The sequence below is a fragment of the Carassius carassius genome, chromosome 22 (assembly GCF_963082965.1).
Source record: "Carassius carassius chromosome 22, fCarCar2.1, whole genome shotgun sequence".
NCBI lineage: Eukaryota > Metazoa > Chordata > Actinopteri > Cypriniformes > Cyprinidae > Carassius > Carassius carassius.
The window spans coordinates 27,688,954-27,708,519 of NC_081776.1; the positions used below are offsets into that span (position 1 = coordinate 27,688,954).

Below are 19,566 nucleotides of genomic sequence, written 5' to 3' on the forward strand. Positions count from 1 at the left end.
GTAAAACAGCATTGCATTTTGGACTATAAATTAAAGATTATTCTTTATTAAAGTTACAAAAGCTTTTCAATCAAGATCAGTGAATGATTTCTTTCTTGTTGCTGTTCGATTAATATAAAGACTGTCACTTTAAGAGAATGCACTGATCCAGTATTAAAAAAGAGTGAATGGTTTGTCCAGGTTTTTTTCTTTTCTTTCAACACTATTGTTGTAATGTCTGGGAACCCAGAATGCTCATCCATCAACAGAAACATATATAATCTGTACCCTGTTTGTTTTACGTGCTATTTATAGTAAACCATATTACGATGCTTTGTCAGATTTAAGCTGAACCGCGTCCCAGCGCGTGCCAAACCGTGTGTGGTGAACTGAATGGTTAGTTTTTTTCAGTGAACTGTCCCATCCCTAGTAAATATAAATGTAATTCTGACCGACCTGCTCCCTTACTGGCAAATATGGCTGGGATTTTGCAACAACTTGCTGAGTCTGTGGCCAGGGCTTTTCTCCTTTTCATACGTTTCCTCTCTGCTCCTCCTTTGCGTTTACACTCCATTTTTTGCGCGATTTTCTAAGATAAAGCCTGCCTCTGGATATAGCCAATTAGGCAGTGCTTTGCTGATGTTTCGTCGTGTGGTGGTGTCATTTTCACTCCAAGATCGCCTGATTCGTAGATTCATAAGTCCGTCAATTAATTTGCAGCTGCATACGTCAGGCTGATGGACTGCACAACGGCAGCCAGCAGGCCAGAATTATCGTCAGGCCACCGGGAAATGTCCCGGTACTCCCGATGGCCAGTCCGCCCCTGATCACGAGTACAATTCATGCCAACAGTCCGTAATATAACTGCATATTCAGCAAAAATTCATGTTAAACATATTTAGCTTGATCAGAAGGTTACAATAACTGCAAGAGTCGGAATGTTAAGAGTTTGTCTGTTTCTTTTACTGATTATTTTCGGGTTAAAGCATGATATAAACAGATTCACACTCAATCTCTTTTGCAATAATGCGTTCAAACAAATGTAATCTTACAGTGCTACATTATCAGCATGCTATCTGATTTTGAAATCTTGAAGAAGTTAATCGATCTGTTTAGATAAAATAACTGACACAAATATACTGTTATTTTCATCACAAACAAAATGTTCACAGCAGAAAGCAGCAATTAAAGATGTAATGCTTACAATGTTATTAGTTTGGCAAACTCTCCTGTTATTTTTTTTTTAATTATTATTATTTTATATGCTATGTTATGAACATAACATTTCAAACATACTGAAATACTTTATCCATGGAGTGAAGGCAGAGCGTGTTTCTGGTATCAGAGCGCGTGGAGGGGAAGTTGTTGCTTCTCACAGACTCTGCTGCGAGTGAGAGAGATGTTTCACCCGACGAAATGAAGACGACCGCGGGAACACAAGCACAGCACATCCGCCAAAAATCAACCTGCAGCAATGCTCGTTGATCGACTCGCCAAGCTTTACTTTTGTAGGTCGCATGGCAGTAAATAATTCGATAATATGACCATGCAGTCAATACAGATATTTAATAAAAACATTAAAACAAGCAGGGCTGTAAAATAAAACAATAAAAACGCACGCCAGGTCTACACCGGACACAAGTGGAGCGATCCAACAAAAGACAACAGAACACAGTGATGGATACACTGGACATGATCCCCATCAGTGAATTGATGCTCATTCTGTTTATGATGAAATGTTCTGACACTGCGTTCAGATGATTTGACACTATAGTGTGATGTCATCAAGTTTAGACACACTTTTCGCTGTGGGGCACAGATGACAACTTTCGCGTCCGGTGTAGACACACAGAAAGTCGCTGCTCTATTTACAAATAAGTTCTATAAGAGAAAAAAAAAAATCTAAACCAGTGGCATAACGAGATGGAAATATAAACTAGAAAATATATTAACAGGTCCTCCGTCCATGACACTGACTCACTGCAGTTTTAATCTGAACAGCTCTTAAAGCTGAGTGGATGGTTAGATGCATGATGGGCTAGTATTAAAAAATAAAATAAAAAAAATTAATAAATAAAGGTCTTTCCAGCATTAAGGTAATAACAGTACTGTTTTTAAAATCATCTTGTTGCAGTTATAAATTTGACTGCTAAATGAATGATAAAGAACTATATTAAAACTTGTTTTGTAAAATTTCTTCGTCATTTGAATATTGATTTAAAAATCGGTTTAAATCATAAATCAGATTTTTTTTCTAAAATAAAAAAAATGGGATTTTATTTAGGCCATATGATATTACCCTACTTTAAAAGCAAGTAAAGAAGCTTCCCTTTAAAATCACTTAAGTTGTCAATTACTAAAGCTTTTTTTTTACATCGTGTGAATGTTGTTGATTATAATGAGAGAACATGAGTTTAATCGTGAGGACGTTTTATTAATTCTTTAGAGTTTCAAAGATTTAATCGTGCAGGTTTAATTTTATTTGTTTCTTGTTTTAGGCAAATTAGGCCTAAATAATGGGAACGACATTATACAGTGCTTCACATTTAAACATGCAACAATTTATTAATCAGTTTATATATATATATATATATATATATATATATATATATATATATATATATATATATATATATATTGGCCTTATATTTATTTACTGTTTAATAACAATAGCATGCATAAGATCCTTTGTGTAAAGGTCTTCTTTTAATTTTTGATGAGTAGACTGTAGCCTGAGATTATCCTACATTTTGAATTAACTTACTGTAAATTTTTGATGTTTTTTTATGATGTTACAATGTTATATCATAATGTTATTGTTGTTTTACTTCCTCCTTTTATCTCATTTTACAATTACATTCATTTCACAATCCGTCCCTTTGTGCCACCTGGCGGTATTTTCGCGAATGATTTTAACACGTGACTGACTTGCAGTTAACGGCGGTACACACGGCGGTAATACCAATTTAGGTTGTCAACTTACTGTATCTGCAGACAACTACACTCTGAGCAGAGGCTGTCCACTTAAAAGCCGTGAGGAAGGGAAACTTAACATGCAGGATTCAGAGGGACCGGCCACTTAAAAACAGCCTGGGTCCTGGGCAGGCAGCCCACTTCTAAACCCATCTGGCTTAACAAGGAGAAGGGATATTCCCCAAAATCAAGCTAGCAATGGGCCATATCCACCTGAAAAACCCTAACAAAGGGTGGAAGCCCAAACTTACCATGTGGGATTCAGATGGACTGTCTGCTTGGAAGATATTTTAAAATCAGATAAGGGCACCATACCTTACTACCCAGGCTGAGAAATGCCGTGGAGGGGGAGCAAGGTATTCTGGTAGATTCTGGAAGGGAGAGGAGCAGGAGAGTACTGGTCACTAGCACTGTTTGTTCTTCAAACCATGATGGGACAGACTCCTCAGAGACAAAGAGGACCTAAACTGGTTAGGCATGAACCTCCTGAAAGCTACTGACTGCACCCATGCCTTACTGAACTCATAGACCATTGCCTTGATGGATGTCAAAGGAGCCCTGATGGCCAAACTAACTAAGAATACAACATCCTGAGCATCATGGTCACCAACCCTCTCATGCATTGGCAGCATAAAACTGACTGAGGCACGGCACAACAGTTGTTTTAGGGGACGCCCCCAAACCAATCTAGGCCACTAAAGATTGCACTGAAGCTCACAACCATCTCTCCACAGTAGTGTCAATTTAGTTAATGAAGATTATGAAGAAAAATGTTCGTTGACAAGCTTTTTTCCCATGACTAGGACAAGACGAAGACAAGACAACAATAAGGTCAATAAACAATAACTAAGACTATATCAACTTGCAATTTCATTGACGAAATTGACGACTGTGTATGTATTCAAAAAGATAAACACTTTATACCAAAAACCTCTTTTTATTTTTTTGTCAAAAAAGGACACAATCCCCGAATCAGAGCTTCGCTTTTACATGGATACATTTTCTGCCCAGTGTGTTTTTCTTATTTTAAGCAACCATAGACATGCCTTTGTTTAAACAACCTGGAGTTTAAAGTGAGTGAAGTGAAAGTGAAGTGACATTCAGCCAAGTATGGTGACCCATACTCAGAATTTGTGCTCTGCATTTAACCCATCCGAAATGCACACACACAGAGCAGTGAACACACACACACACACACACTGTGAGCACACACCCGGAGCAGTGGGCAGCCATTTATGCTGCGGCGCCCGGGGAGCAGTTGGGGGTTCAGTGCCTTGCTCAAGGGCACCTAAGTCATGGTATTGAAGGTGGAGAGAGAACTGTACATGCACTCCCCCCACCCACAATTCCTGCCGGCCCGGGACTCGAACTCACATCCTTTCGATTGGGAGTCTGACTCTCTAACCATTAGGCCACGACTTCCCCTTAGCAATCTAACTGAAAGCATCATTTAGCAGGTCTGTGTTCTGTCATGAGATCTTGACTTTATTGTTTGTGATTATGATCACTGAATAAATGGACTTATAATAACTAGTAATTTCACTGATATGATATTTTTCATTTGTTTTAGATGTTTTCATAATGTAGACAGAGAAGTCTTTGGTATTAATTTATATAATTAAAAGCCTATAAATAAATCAGTACACTAGATGAGGTAAAATACAACATAAGTCCACATTCTATTGATTTCTGCTTACTGGAGAAAGTGCAACACCTGAAATGCAAAAGTAAATTTCTCAAATTACAACAATCATTACGATTATAATTTCGATAAAAAATTTTTATTAGTTTAAACATTAAACAGAATAACAAAAATGTAACTACTTGACTAAGATTTAATTTATTAAAACCTGGCTAAAATGTTCATAAATTTTATTGAATAAACAAAAACAGGTTTGTCTAAATATGATAACTAAAATGTACATTTGAGTAAGACCAAGACTAAATGGCTGCCAAAATTAATACTACTGTATCTGCAGCATCAGGCAACACATTTAGAGAAGGTATGTGGATCCTGCAGATCAAAACTATTGCTGTGAGCTTTGATGTTGTGACTCATCACAATGAGCGAGAGGGATTGAACACATGCTCCTCACCGAGACAATAATGCAAAAAACAGAATATGCTCTCGAGAGTCCGAATCCAAACACAGAGGCACACATTTCCTAAAGTGCTGGTCGACTCACTAGAAGAAACATGCTTCATACACACACTAAGGAAACAGCCAGCTTCTGAAGACAATAGAATTTGGTGACATCCTACAGGTGCCCTCTTATACTTCCGGGCATCCGCCTGTGACGTCCGGGGCTATGTGAGCCAATTCTATCAGAGTGGTTTCACACGTGCTTCATACACCGGTCCTATTGGCGGCAGTCAAGGTTGTTTCTGATTTAAAATATTTAGGAGTAATTTTTAGATTCCCAACTGTCAATAACAAAAGCATGCCAAAAGGTAGCCACTCTAAGATCTTTTCTCATATTTCTCATAATGTTTTGATAAATCAGTAAGCACAACAATTTTAAAATCATCTGAATCACTTTAAATCACTCAAAATATTTGATCAGAGGACTAATAGTTCAATATTGCAACATAGTTGCTTGAGTTTTAAGATTCTAAGTTGTTGTGCATCAATCTTTTCAGCTGGTTGCCTATTGTTACTGGGTCAGTGGTTCACCATCATCGTAATTGATTGGACATTGCCTACCTCTAGGGATTTCAGGTACTTCCCATCAGTGTCCTTGAAGGAACGCTTCATGAAGACTTGTGTTGCCATGCTGCTAAGATGTTGGTGTTCTGAAGACACATCCTTCTGTTCCAGAGGGAAGGAGTCCTTCAGCTTCTCCATTCCACTTTGGTAAACCTGAAGGCCCTCCTTCACTGCAGCCTCATTCTCAATTATTACCATTGCTATTACAGCATTCTCCAGACATGGCACAGCCCCACTTGAGATGGTGTCCACATATGTTTTAGCCAGATGACCCAGAACTTCAGGGAAAGAATGAAATCAAACACAGAGATATAAAGGTATTAGATAGATGGTTTTCTGTTTCTGTTTTCTGTTTTCTGTTCAATTATCACTGGACACAGTGCTTTAAGTGGGCCGGTACGCACCGGTACTCAGTACCGCCACTTCCAAATATAGCTCTTGAGCGTACCGCCACCTCTCCGTGTGCCCAGAATGTGCTTTTAGCTTACCGGTACGCTCATTTGGACATCTGTTTTAATAGAGGTTTTAATCCTTTTCCTGCGCTGCCGATTTTCAGAGTGTACTTCACAATGCACGCTTCCTAATTCGTCCCACCGAGAGCAGAGACTACATTACCCATATACCCTTCAGTTTTACAAGTGAAAAGCGCATGTGTCGCTTTTGCCACTGTCAGGCCGGCGACACACTGGATGCGTGGCGCAAGCGTCTCAGCCGCGTGGCGTGTCCGTTTTTAATTCGGTTCCCATGTTAACAGGTTAGAGCTTGCAGACTGCCTGCGTGAGACGCGCGGAAAACGCGTGCATGCTAGAAATAGAACCGACGCCTATTTTTCACGCGACACACAAGCATGTTGAAAGTGTTTCCAGGCAAAATGTAATAGGAAAATATGTGTATATGTCATTTTGTACACAAATATATATTTGCGTATATATATTATATAATTAATGACATTTTGATGTTTGAAAGTCTATAGGTTGACATAAATTCAGATATAAATGTAATTAAAAAACTAAATAAATAATTATCGATTTTCAAATATTGCAACTGTCAATCTTAGTCTATTTTGCCATCAATACTGTTGACGGTGTCCTTTATCAGTAGGCGTAGATGTAGGTGTGTAAAAAAAAAAGTTTATATTGTCATGAAGACAAGAGCCTGGTCTGTCGGCGGCCTCCCTCTATGTCACCTACAGCAGCAGCAGCGCGCCAGCGCCGCGTCAGGCACGATTCTGGTGTGTAAAGACACAGAAAACGCGAAGCAGCCGCCATGCAACTGACACGCAGCAGAGACGCCACGCAGCCAATGTGTCACCGGCCTGATACGTCGCTGGCGCGCTGCTGCTGACCAGGCTCTTGTCTTCATGACAATAATATCAATACTTCATGTTGAGCATAAATATAAAGCCTACTGATAAACGACTCCGTCAACAGAATTGATGGCAAAATAGACTATGTTTGACAGGTGCAATATTAGAAAATCGATAATTATGAATTTATTTTTTAAATTACATTTATATTTGAATATATGTCAACCTATAGACTTTCAAACATCAAAGTGTCATGAATTAATATGTATTTGTGTACAAAATGACATATAAACATATTTTCCTATTCTATTTTGCCTGGAAACGCTTCCAACACGTTTGCGTGTCGCGTGAAAAATAGGCGTCGGTTCTATTTCTAGCATGCATGCGTTTTCCGCACGCAGGCAGTCTGCAACTCTAACCTGTTAACATGGGAGCCGAATTAAAAACGGACACGCCACGCAGCTGAGACGCTTGTGCCACGCATCCAGTGTGTCGCCGGCCTCATTGTCAACAACTCAACGTGGCCGGAGAGGGTGTGTGAAACGCGCACACTCGGCTAGGTAAAAATACAGTGAACAACACTTAATATGCTCTCCTGGCTTCAGACCCTGAGTACTAAAAAAACACGGTCAGAATCAGATGACTCGCTGGCTGACACCCCACCAAGCCTGAATGATATCGCTGCAGGTCAGACGCAAGCTAATGAAGTAATGCAGTAGCTCTTTCTAAGGGTCTTTTTATATCCTTTTGCACATTTAATTTATGTTCAGTAGCTCTTTCTAGCTCAAGCAAACCCACAAACTAATAAAAGGATTTATTATTTTTATAAGGTCGTCTGTTGACTGCTGTATAAAAAAAACCTTCCATATAGTTGTTGTTACCTCAGGGGATGAGAGGAATCATCATAAAAAAAAAAAAAAAATATATATATATATATATGCTATAATAGAGTGCCGGCACCTCTTTTGGGCCACTTAAAGCACTGACTGGACATAAAAAGCTGAGAGATATGGAATAGTAAACTTGAGTACCAAACAATTCAGCACAGTAATACCATACATTTCAGCTTAATAAATTATGAAGTTTAAAATGGTAATACAAAAGATATGCCATCAAGTCTGAAAAACTAGTCACTAGAAGTAGTTTTGATATTTGTGATAGTTGTTGATGAATTATTAAAAATAATATTTTGCAGTATTTTTAAATTACCATGTTTCAGCTTCAGAGCAAACTCTAGATACTCATCCTCGGTTACATCTTTGCCATTGATCTTTAGCTCCAGTGTGAAGTCCCTCACAGCCCAGATGAAACTAGGGAAGAACTTTACAAACTCGCTTGAATCCTCAGCATCCTCATCTGATGATTTGACCTTGATGCACTCTGATAATACAGTGACATATCTGACAGTTTGTTTAGGCATCAACAACTCATTATGCATAATCTAGAAGAACAAAGGTGCCATGACATGGTACTAAGCAAAATTCTCAACACTGGTGCTGAACACTTTTTAATATCATTAAACTTAGCAACAAGGAAGCAATCAGTTGTAGACTTAAACTATAATAGAAAAAATTATGTAATTAAGTATCACTTTATATATTATGCAACAGTCTGACTGAACTTGCATTTCTATTTGTATAATTCCAATTTAGGATATCAATACAGCAGTTCTGGAATAAAAAACGGGGTTCATTATCCAGAAAAAGTTTTACAAACCCAATTCCAAAAAAGTTGGGTCACTGTAAAAATTGTGAATAAAAACAGAATGCAATGATGTGGAAGTTTCAAATTTCAATATTTTATCCAGAATACAACATAGATGACATATCAAATGTTTAAACTAAGAAAATGTATAATTTTAAGGGAAAAATAAGTTGATTTTAAATTTCATGCCATCAACACATCTCAAAAAAGTTGGGACAAGGCCATGTTTACCACTGTGTGGCATCCCCTCTTCTTTTTATAACAGTCTGCAAACGTCTGGGGGCTGAGGAGACAAGTTGCTCAAGTTTAGGAATAAGAATGTTGTCCCATTCTTGTCTAATACAGGCTTCTACTTGCTCAACTGTCTTAGGTCTTCTTTGTCACATCTTCCTCTTTATGATGCACCAAATGTTTTCTATGGGTGAAAGACCTGGACTGCAGGCTGGCCATTTCAGTACCCGGATCCTTCTTCTATGCAGCCATGATGTTGTAATTGATGCAGTATGTGGTCTGGCATTGTCATGTTGGAAAATGCAAGGTCTTCCCTGAAAGAGACGACGTCTGGATGGGAGCATATGTTGTTCTAGATTTTGGATATACCTTTCAGCATTGATGGTGCCTTTCCAGATATGTAAGCTGCCCATGCCACACGCACTCATGCAACCCCATACCATCAGAGATGCAGGCTTCTGAACTGAGCGCTGATAACAACTTGGGCTGTCCTTGTCCTCTTTAGTCCGGATGACATGGCGTCCCAGTTTTCCAAAAAGACCTTCAAATGATGATTCGTCTGACCACAGAACAGTTTTCCACTTTGCCACTGTCCATTTTAAATGAGCCTTGGCCCAGAGAAAACACCTTTGCTTCTGGATCATGTTTAGAAATGCCTTCTTTTTTGACCTATAGAGTTTTAGCTGGCAATGGTGAATGGCACGGTGGATTGTGTTCACAGACAATGTTTTCTGGAAGTATTCCTGAGCCCATGTTGTGATTTCCATTAGAGTAGCATTCCTGTATGTGATGCAGTGCCGTCTAAGGACCCGAAGATCACGGGCATCCAGTATGGTTTTCCATCCTTTACCCTTAAACACAGAGATTGTTCTCGATTCTCTGAATCTTTGGATCATATTATGCACTGTAGATGATGAAACTATTTGCAGTTTGTCTCTGAGAAACTTCTTTCTGATATTGTTCCACAATTTTTTGCCGCAGCATTGGGGGAGTTGGTGATCCTCTGCCCATCTTGACTTCTGAGAGACACTGTCACTCTGAAAGTCTCTTTTGTATAACCAATCATGTTGCCAATTGACCTAATAAGTTGCAAATTGGTCCTCCTGCTGTTCCTTATATGTACATTTAACTTTTCCGGCCACTTATTGCTACCTGTCCCAACTTTTTTGGAATGTGTAGCTCTCATGAAATCCAAAATGAGCCAATATTTGGCATGACATTTCCAAATTGTCTCACTTTCAACATTTTGTATGTTATCTATATTCTATTGTGAATAAAATATAAGTTTATGAGATTTGTTAATTGTTCCATTCCTTTTTTACTCACAATTTGTACAGTGTCCCAACTTTTTTGGAATCTGGTTTGTACATCCAACTACAGCAGTATCATCCGAAAATGTCTCCAGGCGGCAGCTGGTTGTATTGTATCTTAAATCAGTAGTATACAGTGTTAAAAGAAACGGAGCAAGCACCATCCCTTGTGGGGCCCCCGTACTGCAGACCACCATATCAGACACACAGTTCTGTAACCTCACATAATGTGGTCTATCTATGAGGTAATTGATGATCCATGCAGCCAGATGACAGTCAACTCCAGCTTCCCTTCAAGCAACAACGGCCATATAGTATTGAAACCACTGGACAGATAAAAAAACACGATCCTCACAGCTCTCCCTGCATCCTCCAGATGTAGATAGGATCTATGCAGTAGGTAGATAATAGATAATGTAAAAAACATATTAGCCAAAGCTGAAGTAATTGATGATCCTTGCTGAGGATGATGGAATATTTTGTATGAATCCTTTATACGTATGTAATGAGTAGCAGTGGGAGGATGAGAGTAAGATGTCAGGGGGGCAGAATCAAATCTATTAAAAAAGTTATTGAATTCATTTGCCCTATTTTGATCACAAGAAATTACACCCAATCCTCAATCCTCTCCAGACCTCCCTCACATCATTATGCCAAAAACGCTCCTCAACCTTTTCTCTATATCTGACTTTTGCTTTCCTTTTCTCACTTCTGAGTTGATTTTTCAACATTCTCAGCTCTTCTTTATTCCCCAATCTGAAAAGTCTCTTCTTTTCATTTAACAGTGTCTTGAGCTCAGAAGTCACCCAGGGTTTATTATTGGGGAAACAACAAACCCTCTTTGTAGACACAGTGCTTTTTACAAAAAAAAATGATGTAATCTGTAACACACTGATTCATATTATCATTATCTTCCCTATGTAATCCACAAAGAACTTCCCAGTCTGTGGTCTCAAAGCCATCTCTCAGTGCCTCACTAGTCTCATCAGACCATTTCCTCACATGCATTGTGGTTGGGGGATGTTTTTTTTTACCACAGGAATGTAAACAGGCCTCAAGTAGACACAATTATGATCTGAGCGACGAAGCGGAGGAAGGGGTATAGAGACATATGCATCTTGTGTTTACATACATAAGATCCAATATTTTGTTATCCCTAGTACAGCATTTAACATACTGGCTAAAGGTGGGAAGAATAGTAGACAGGGAAGCATGGTTAAAATCACCAGATATAAGTAGAAGGGACTGCGGGTGTGATGTCTGCAACTGTGATACAACAGTGTGTAAGAGCTCACAAGCCACTATAGCATCGGCTGAAGGGTCTATGTAAACAGTTATTGCAGTGAAATTGGAGAATTCCCTGGTAGATAATACAGCCGTAAGCTAACGGCTAGCAACTCTATGTCCTTAGTACAACATTGCTCTTTAACACTAATACAGTAGGTAGGCGCTTTAACAACCTGTTAACTGTCACCCTTCCCCTCTGTGGGACGCCTACATTTACTTCACTATTTTACGATTAATTCTAATCTAATCTTGACAAAACTATATATAGTTGGAAAGGTCTCAGACTCCCAAATAGATATTTTACCAATGATTTTAGTTAAAAATTATGTAGGAAAAATAATAGATTAATTTATGACAAGAGTGCACCCTCAAATATCTATACATCATAACAGGAGTTCTGACCTTTGTTAAAAAAAAAGGCTGCTTCGTTGCCTTTTACTCTATCACATTTTAGAAATCATCAGAAATTATATATCAACTGAAAACTTAAAATCTCAAAATTCATCCTTTAAAACCTATTTTAAAATCAGACATTGCATTACCATGTAAATGGTACATCAATATCATGTTACAAAATGTTTTCATTCATGAATTATAAACATTTAAGTTTGGATCGTGCTCTACAAAGTCAGTGTTCAAAAATGTGAGTGACAATTAAGGGGTTTTAACCACAAGTTATCAAACAAGCGCATCAAAGCACATTTTCGCAAATAGATGTCAGTTTTGCCTCGCTGATGTGTTACATTTGACGGCTTCAGTCACGAAAAATGAAAGAAAAACACTATAGTTAAAATATTTAAAATATTTCATATATTTTATATGTAACATTCACAGAAGAAAGTTTGGTACTTATGAAATTATGTGCATTTCTTAGAACGAATTTAAGCAGGATAAATGTCCAGCCTGTGCCTGAGCCTGTGCTTATATTTTCTCTAAGCTACATGATATTAAACCATATTTTAGATTTGACACATTTAAAAGGTGTGCAGTATTATTGTTTTTCTGCAAAGCCCGACAGTTCCATTCGACCAATCACTGCGCACCATTCCATGACGCAAACTGTCATGGCGGCACCCTGTCAGTAGACGCCGGTAAACACTCGCCTCAGAAGGATGCAAAAAGAAAGGATGTGCTTAACTTGCTTGCTGAAATTGGTGCCAATGACACTGTGCGTGCCTTCTATGATGGAGCACTCATTGTAAATGATGCCGACCGTGACAGCCCTGAAGAATAATTCTGCCGATTGTGCCTTTTGAGTTCACTGTTTCAGTGCATAATAAGTGTGTGTGAACACGTGTGTGTGAGAAAGACCTGAGCAAACAGGAGGAGGAGTTAAGTGAGTGCGGAGAAAGTCTGTGTGTGGTTGGGTTAGATAATGGCACTTCACAATGGCACTGAATTGTAGTTGTCCATAATAAATAGATAAATAGATAGATAGATAAATAAATAAATAGATAGATAAATAAATAAATGAATAACATGCACTACAACATGATTAATGTATTTCATATATCTGTGTTCCACTATAAGAAATTTGTTCAAGTTGGCATTGTTATGTAAATCAACTGTCATGGTTGCTTATAGCCTAGTTATGTTGCACAATCTCACACAGATGTATTGTTTATTTAAAGTTATATTTTGCACAGAAATATTGTTATGTTTTTTAATGACACAGAAATATTGTTTTTATGAACATGTTTTTATGAAGCATTGTGATGGATGTATTTTTTAGAAATCTGTTGTCCAAGTTTGGGACTTGAATAGATAACTTACTATTTAATAATATTTAACTTAATAATTGTACAGTTTCGTACATTGTTTTGAAAATTTAATGAATGTAGTGTACAGAATAACAAAATGAATGCAACAGAAACAAAATTTTGCTCTAATGTTACGTATGAGTTCAGGATGAATTTGAAATGTTGCTATTAACAGCATTAATATCAGACTGAAATGAATGCAATCTGAAAAAGGCAGCGAGATGAATGTACTTTTAAAAATTGGTTTAATGGTTTAATATAAGTGATGTTGTTCAAGTTTTGGGGTTTGTCATATGTATAGACAACCTTTCCTTGTTATTTATTGTTATGTCTTTGCTCAATTTCATACAGAAAGTGAGTTTTTGTTGATGAAATGGATTTGTAGCATTTTGGGGAAAAACGTGTTATGGATATATTGCATTTTGGAGAAAAAAAAATGTCTTTGTTTAATAAATGTTTAAAATCAAAATATGGATTTGATTTTTTTATGTTATTACAAACTCATAATGATATATTACAGTTTGAAACATAAAATAACAGTTTTCATACAAACAGTCTTTTGGGAAAGAAAATGCCTTTTTTCTCAATTTAACAATTTTGGATTTATAGCGTTTTGGAACCAAACTCTTCATTTATATTATATGATTTATGTGCTATATTATTCAAAAGAAATTGTGGTTTACTTTGCATCAGAGCATTAAAAGTGGTAGCCTATTTTAGGAGGGTAGGCTACATGGATTAATATGCAAAATGTCAATATTTTCATATATTATGCCTATATTTTAATTTATATTTTAAATATAAATATATTTTTCCTTTAATAAAACAACATGCATTTTTGTTATTCGTTACCTGTCCTTTATTTTGACATAACTTATTGGGAAAAAGACATTTGTCTGTAAACTGATTAAGAAATTGTTGCATGTTGCATGAAGCACTGTATAATTTTGTTCCCATTATTTATGCCTAATTAGCCTAAAACAAGAAACAAATAAATTAAACCTGAACAATTTAGCTAAATCTTTGAAACTCTAAAGAATTGATGGATTAATATACCGTCCTCACGATTAAACTCAAGTTCTCTCATTATAAACAACAAAATGCACACAATGTAAAAAATAACTTAATTAATTGACAAATTAAGTGATTTTAAAGGGAGCCTTCTTTACTTGCTTTTAGGGCTGGGTGATAGCATATGGCCTAAAAAAGCCCATCATGCATCTAACCATCCACTTTGCGTTAAGAGCTGTTCAGATTAAAACTGGCAGCTCCGCAGTGTCATGGACGGAGGACCTTTTAATATATTTTCTAGTCTATATTTCCATCTCGTTATGCCGCTGGTTTAGGTTTTTTTTTTCTTATAGAACTTATTTGTAAATAGAGCAGTCACTGTCTGTGTCTACACCGGACGCGAGAGTTGTCATCCGTGCCCCACAGCGCTAAAAGTCTGTCTAAACTTGATGACATCACACTATAGTGTCAAATCATCTGAACGCAGTGTCAGAACATTTCATCATAAACAGAACGAGCATCAGTTCACTGATGGGGATCGAGTCCAGTGTATCAATCACTGGGTTCTGTTGTCTTTTGTTGGATTACGCCACTTGTGTCCGGTGTTTTTCAGTATTTTTGAAATATTATGTTCATAACATAATGTATAAAAAAAAAATAAAAAAAAGTTACAGGAGAGTTTCAAAGCGGCTTAGGTTATGTGTAGGGCTGTCACTTTTAGTTCGAAAAACGATTGCACAATCGATCGGGCCAACCAAAGAAAGTTTTGAAAATGAAAATAGGGAATCGATTTTAACCAAATATGTACACTATTAATTTTAAAATAATTAAACAATATATATAAAAATATATAGATGTAACAAAACTCACAAACAAGCAGAAAAAGAAAATAAAGAATTCCGAAAGTGCAGTATGCGTTGCGAAAGCTAGACAGAAAATACCAGCAATTTTACGCGCCTATAAGACCCAGTGATGTCGAAAGTGACCTCTAATGCTGCCTTTACACCAAACGCGTATAGAGTATCTGGCGCAAATGATTTCAATGTTAAGTCAATGTAAAGACGCGTTTTTCACCTCATTCGCGCATCTAGTTACAGGAGATTCTGAGTTATGAAAAGGACCATTGCAAGCTGACAGCGACCGGCTTTTGTGATGGAAAATTGGCAGTAATACCCCCACCTTGCACAGCTGTACCGGAGTGTCCCTGGGACATCAGTGCGGTCAAAGTGCGTCTTCTCAACAGCTGGACATATAGTGAATAAAAAACGCTCATTAAAAGTTTCATTTTTTGAACAGTTGTTTTAAAATGGACTGAGTCATTATTTAAAATAATCCTGGAGATTTTTGAATTGCCTAAATCATAAATGCAGCCGGGTTAAAGCCTGCAGTGATGTTTTTTTGTTATGGCAGCCGTCCCCTCTGCATATATATTTTTTCGAGAATGTTGCACTCCTGTTGCTGTTTGTTATTCTGCACGAAACTTCATGCCAATAAATAAGAAATATTGCTGACTTGTGCGTTTCCTGCACTCTCTCTACGTTCATCCGTTATTTGACGTTGAAAAGGGAAACGTCTTTTTTTTTTAGACATGGAAAATAAATTTTACAATCGATTCTATGAACACTTGTGTCTTAAAAATCTAAAAAGATTTTTTCACAAAAGTGACAGCTCTAGTTATGTGTGTAAACTTTTTTCCCTATCACATGCTAATAACATTGTAAGCATTAATTCTTTAATTGCTGCTTTCTGCTGTGGAAATTTTGTTTGTGAGGAAAATAACAGTACATTTTTAAATCATGCTTTAACCCGAAATTAATCAGTAAAAGAAACAGACAAACTCCTTAGCCTTTAACATCCCGCTCGACTCTTGCAGTCATTATAACCTTCTGATCAAGCCATAGCTAAATATGTTTAACATGAATTCTTGCTGAATATGCAGTTATATTATGGGCTGTTGGCATGAATTGTACTTGTGATGGAGCGCTCTTGGAGTGAGTGAAAACCACGACGCTCAGACTCTTAATATCCTCTCAAGAGTCTGTTTCAAGTGTTTGTGCAAAAATTATTCATGCGCATTAATGACAGGGCGCATTAAAATTCAACATTCAACAATCTGTGAATGTTGCATTTCTCTGTCGGAGAGAGCCAGCACTGTGAATTGCACCCGACAAGAAAAATTAGTTTATTAATAAAAATTTTTAAATGTTTAATTTTTCACAATTATTAGGCTACATGCAGAAGCATGTACTTTGTGGCCAACTTAATGCATGTGCTTGAGCGCAGTATATATTAAGACTTGATTATGTAAATTTAATATAAACCTCTGATTAGTTGAGTATAACAAATGAATGACTAGAACTAGAAAAATGTTACGTGGGGGCAGACAATTTTTTAGTCTATAACCAAAACAACAGTCCTATATAAACCTGTTCAGCAAGTAAAAGCCTCATAAGACACTGTCCATATGAAAGAGCAAGAGATTCACATCTTTATCTCGACCCCCACAAGACATACATAACTGCCTCCAAAAACCCAACCCCCTCCAGCTGAACTGAACTCTGTTTTTTGGCTGTGAAGAACGGTGTTACTGGGCTGAAACATGCCTGCACTCAACAGCACTACTCTTTGTATTTATTATTTTCTTGCAGCCCATATTGTTATTTTCACAAGATTATAATGATAATAACAAATTATCAATTGATAATTAATCATTATTTTAAGAAAATCATTGTTATTTGTGATCGTAGATGTTTGCGGAAGGCTTTAAGACCAAGCGGAATCCAAAGGTCTTCTTTAAATTTTTGATGAGTAGACTGTAGCCTAAGACTATCCTACGTTTTGAAATTAACTCACTATAAATGTTTTTTTTTTAAGATGTTACATAATGTTATTGTTGTTTTACTTCCTCCTTTTATCTCATTTTACAATTACATTCAATTCGCCATCTGTCCCTTTGCGCCCCCTGGCGGTAGTTTCGCGAGTGATTTTAACACGTGACTGAATTCCAGTTAACGCCGCGGTGCCCATATAGGTTGTCCACCTACTGTATGACTTGGATTGCACCATCTGTTATTCACAAACATCATGATTCCCCCACTCTTCCGCTTACCACTTTCCTTAGATCTCCTGTCTGCTCTCAAAAGTTGGAAGCCCTCCAAAGTAACAATTGAGTCCATAATCAGTCCATTCAGCCAGGTCTCTGTAAAACACGATGCTACATTCACGATACTCCCACTGCAGTCTGGTTAGCACTGTTAGCTCCTCCATTATCAGCGATAATCACATTCCACATAATAATAAGTTAAAGGCATGGTTTGTAGTGGCGTTTTCACTCCGGGCATTTTAAACCTACTTTTGATCCTCTCCTCCTTCTCCTAATGTCATTGGGGATCACCAGTCTTTCTGTTTGGAGTATCTTAATGCTGCGCAATGTTAACAGATCTTCCGTGGTGTAAACCATGGGGCTCTGGCTGTTTGGGTCTCCTGACGAGGTGTAAAATAGTCAAACAATAAGGGACAGACATAATTCTCATCTCCACAGTTGTTCATCCATCCTCCATGCATAAGAAAAACACATAAAGCACACTAAACACTTAAAGGGATACAAAAAAAAGAGGTCAGAGATACTGAACTGCAGTATCAGGCTGGCACTCACACGGCACCATGACATTGAATTTTGTAATATAATGTATTTTGTGTTCACTGCATCAAATTGGTAGTTCTTTATTACTGTATTACAAAGGTAGTTCGTTATTACTGTAATTTCTAGAATTTTTTTCCCGCGCTTTGAACCTCGCGGATTAAACAATGACGCGGCTAGTACATGGATTTTTCCCACTTAAAAAAAATAAAATAAAAACACATTCTGTGACATGCTCAGTTTTTTGCCGGCATTAACCTTTCATTAGACCAATGAAATTGCAGAACGGGTTAAGGTCAAACAACTTGTTTTGTTTACTGTTTAGATTAAATCGAGCACGTTCATCATTCTGATTACGGTAGTCATTTTGTCACCCTCATCATGGCAAAGACAGGGAGAAATGCATATGATGCAGCTTTCAAGTTGAGGGCAACTGATCTGGCTGTTGGAAAAGGAAATAGAGCTGCTGCACGGGAGCTTGGTCTTAATGAGTCGATGATAAGGCCATCCTTAAAAATATTTTGGTTTGCAGTAACAGTAATATTTAAAAAAAAAAAGGGTCGGTAGGTCGGTCTATATTTTTTAAAAAAGGTTAAATGTGAAAAAAAGGGAAATTTTGGTGATGACGTAGGTATGAATTTAAACAAATTAGCATATCGTGATGTCACTATCTGGGGCCTCAACCCGTGCCTTCGGGCGCATAATTGCAATCTTCATTTTGATGCAGGCTATATAGACCACAAAAAAATTAAAATCTTTGTCAAAAACATGTTCATTGCATGAATTTCAGGTGAGAAGCAAAAAAATTAGGTACTGTTAAACTGTTTTACTTGCATTTACCACTATGTATCAATGCAACCTACAAATGAGAGACCGTTTACTTTGCTTTCTTGGGTTGTCACTTTGAAAAAAATCCTGTTTGATTTGAGAGACAAGTGTTCATTGAATCGATTGTAAAATCGATTTTGCAAGTCTAAATAAGTTTTATACGGCAAATAACACCAAATATAGGTAAATCCACGGACAACAGGCAGGACGAATGTGAAGACCAATATTTCTGATTATTTATTGGCGTGAAGTTACGTGCACAATTTCTCGCGGTGTTTTGGTGTTCAGGGCTCATGCAGAGAAAGGCGTCTCAAAACACTTGAACACGGAGTTTGCCTCTTTTTGCTCTTGTGCCGACAAATACATAGAAAATATGTCAAAATACCAGCCTTGGAAAATATGCTTGAAAAAACTGTCAGTTATTTCTTAAGTGAAAGTAAACCATTGAGGAAAAAAACTGGGATGTGTATTATATTGGATGCGTTCATCGTCTCTTGAAGTGACCGCGCCTAATTTAGCTACTGGCTGCTGTAATGTTAATCCAAGAAAATGAAAGAGAAAAATGACTCACTGCTCTTGACTGAATTACTTTGTAGTTTTAACAAGAATGAATGCACAGTAAAACCAATATATATATATATATATATATATAGCCACAGGAGCTGCTGGAACAGTTCTACTCCACCATCATCGAATCCATCCTCTGCACTTCAGTAACTGTCTGGTTCAGCTCAGCTTCTAAATCGGACCTCAGAAGGCTACAGAGGGTAGTCCGGACTGCTGAGCGAATCATCGGTTCAACCCTCCCATCTTTTCAAGAACTGTACTTA

The 19,566-nt window shown here is 37.4% G+C and overlaps 1 protein-coding gene across 1 annotated transcript in view; it reads right to left on the bottom strand.

Annotated features, from left to right (window-relative positions):
- LOC132099268 (guanylate-binding protein 1-like) overlaps nucleotides 1-19,566 on the bottom strand; it is a 97,529-nt gene that overhangs the window by 42,782 nt on the left and 35,181 nt on the right. Inside the window, exons 4-5 of the mRNA XM_059505705.1 lie at nucleotides 8,100-8,365; nucleotides 5,657-5,937 (exon numbers count right to left, since the gene is read on the bottom strand). Of these exons, the coding sequence (XP_059361688.1) occupies nucleotides 5,657-5,937; nucleotides 8,100-8,365 (547 nt within the window). The remainder of the gene's footprint in view (nucleotides 1-5,656; nucleotides 5,938-8,099; nucleotides 8,366-19,566) is intronic.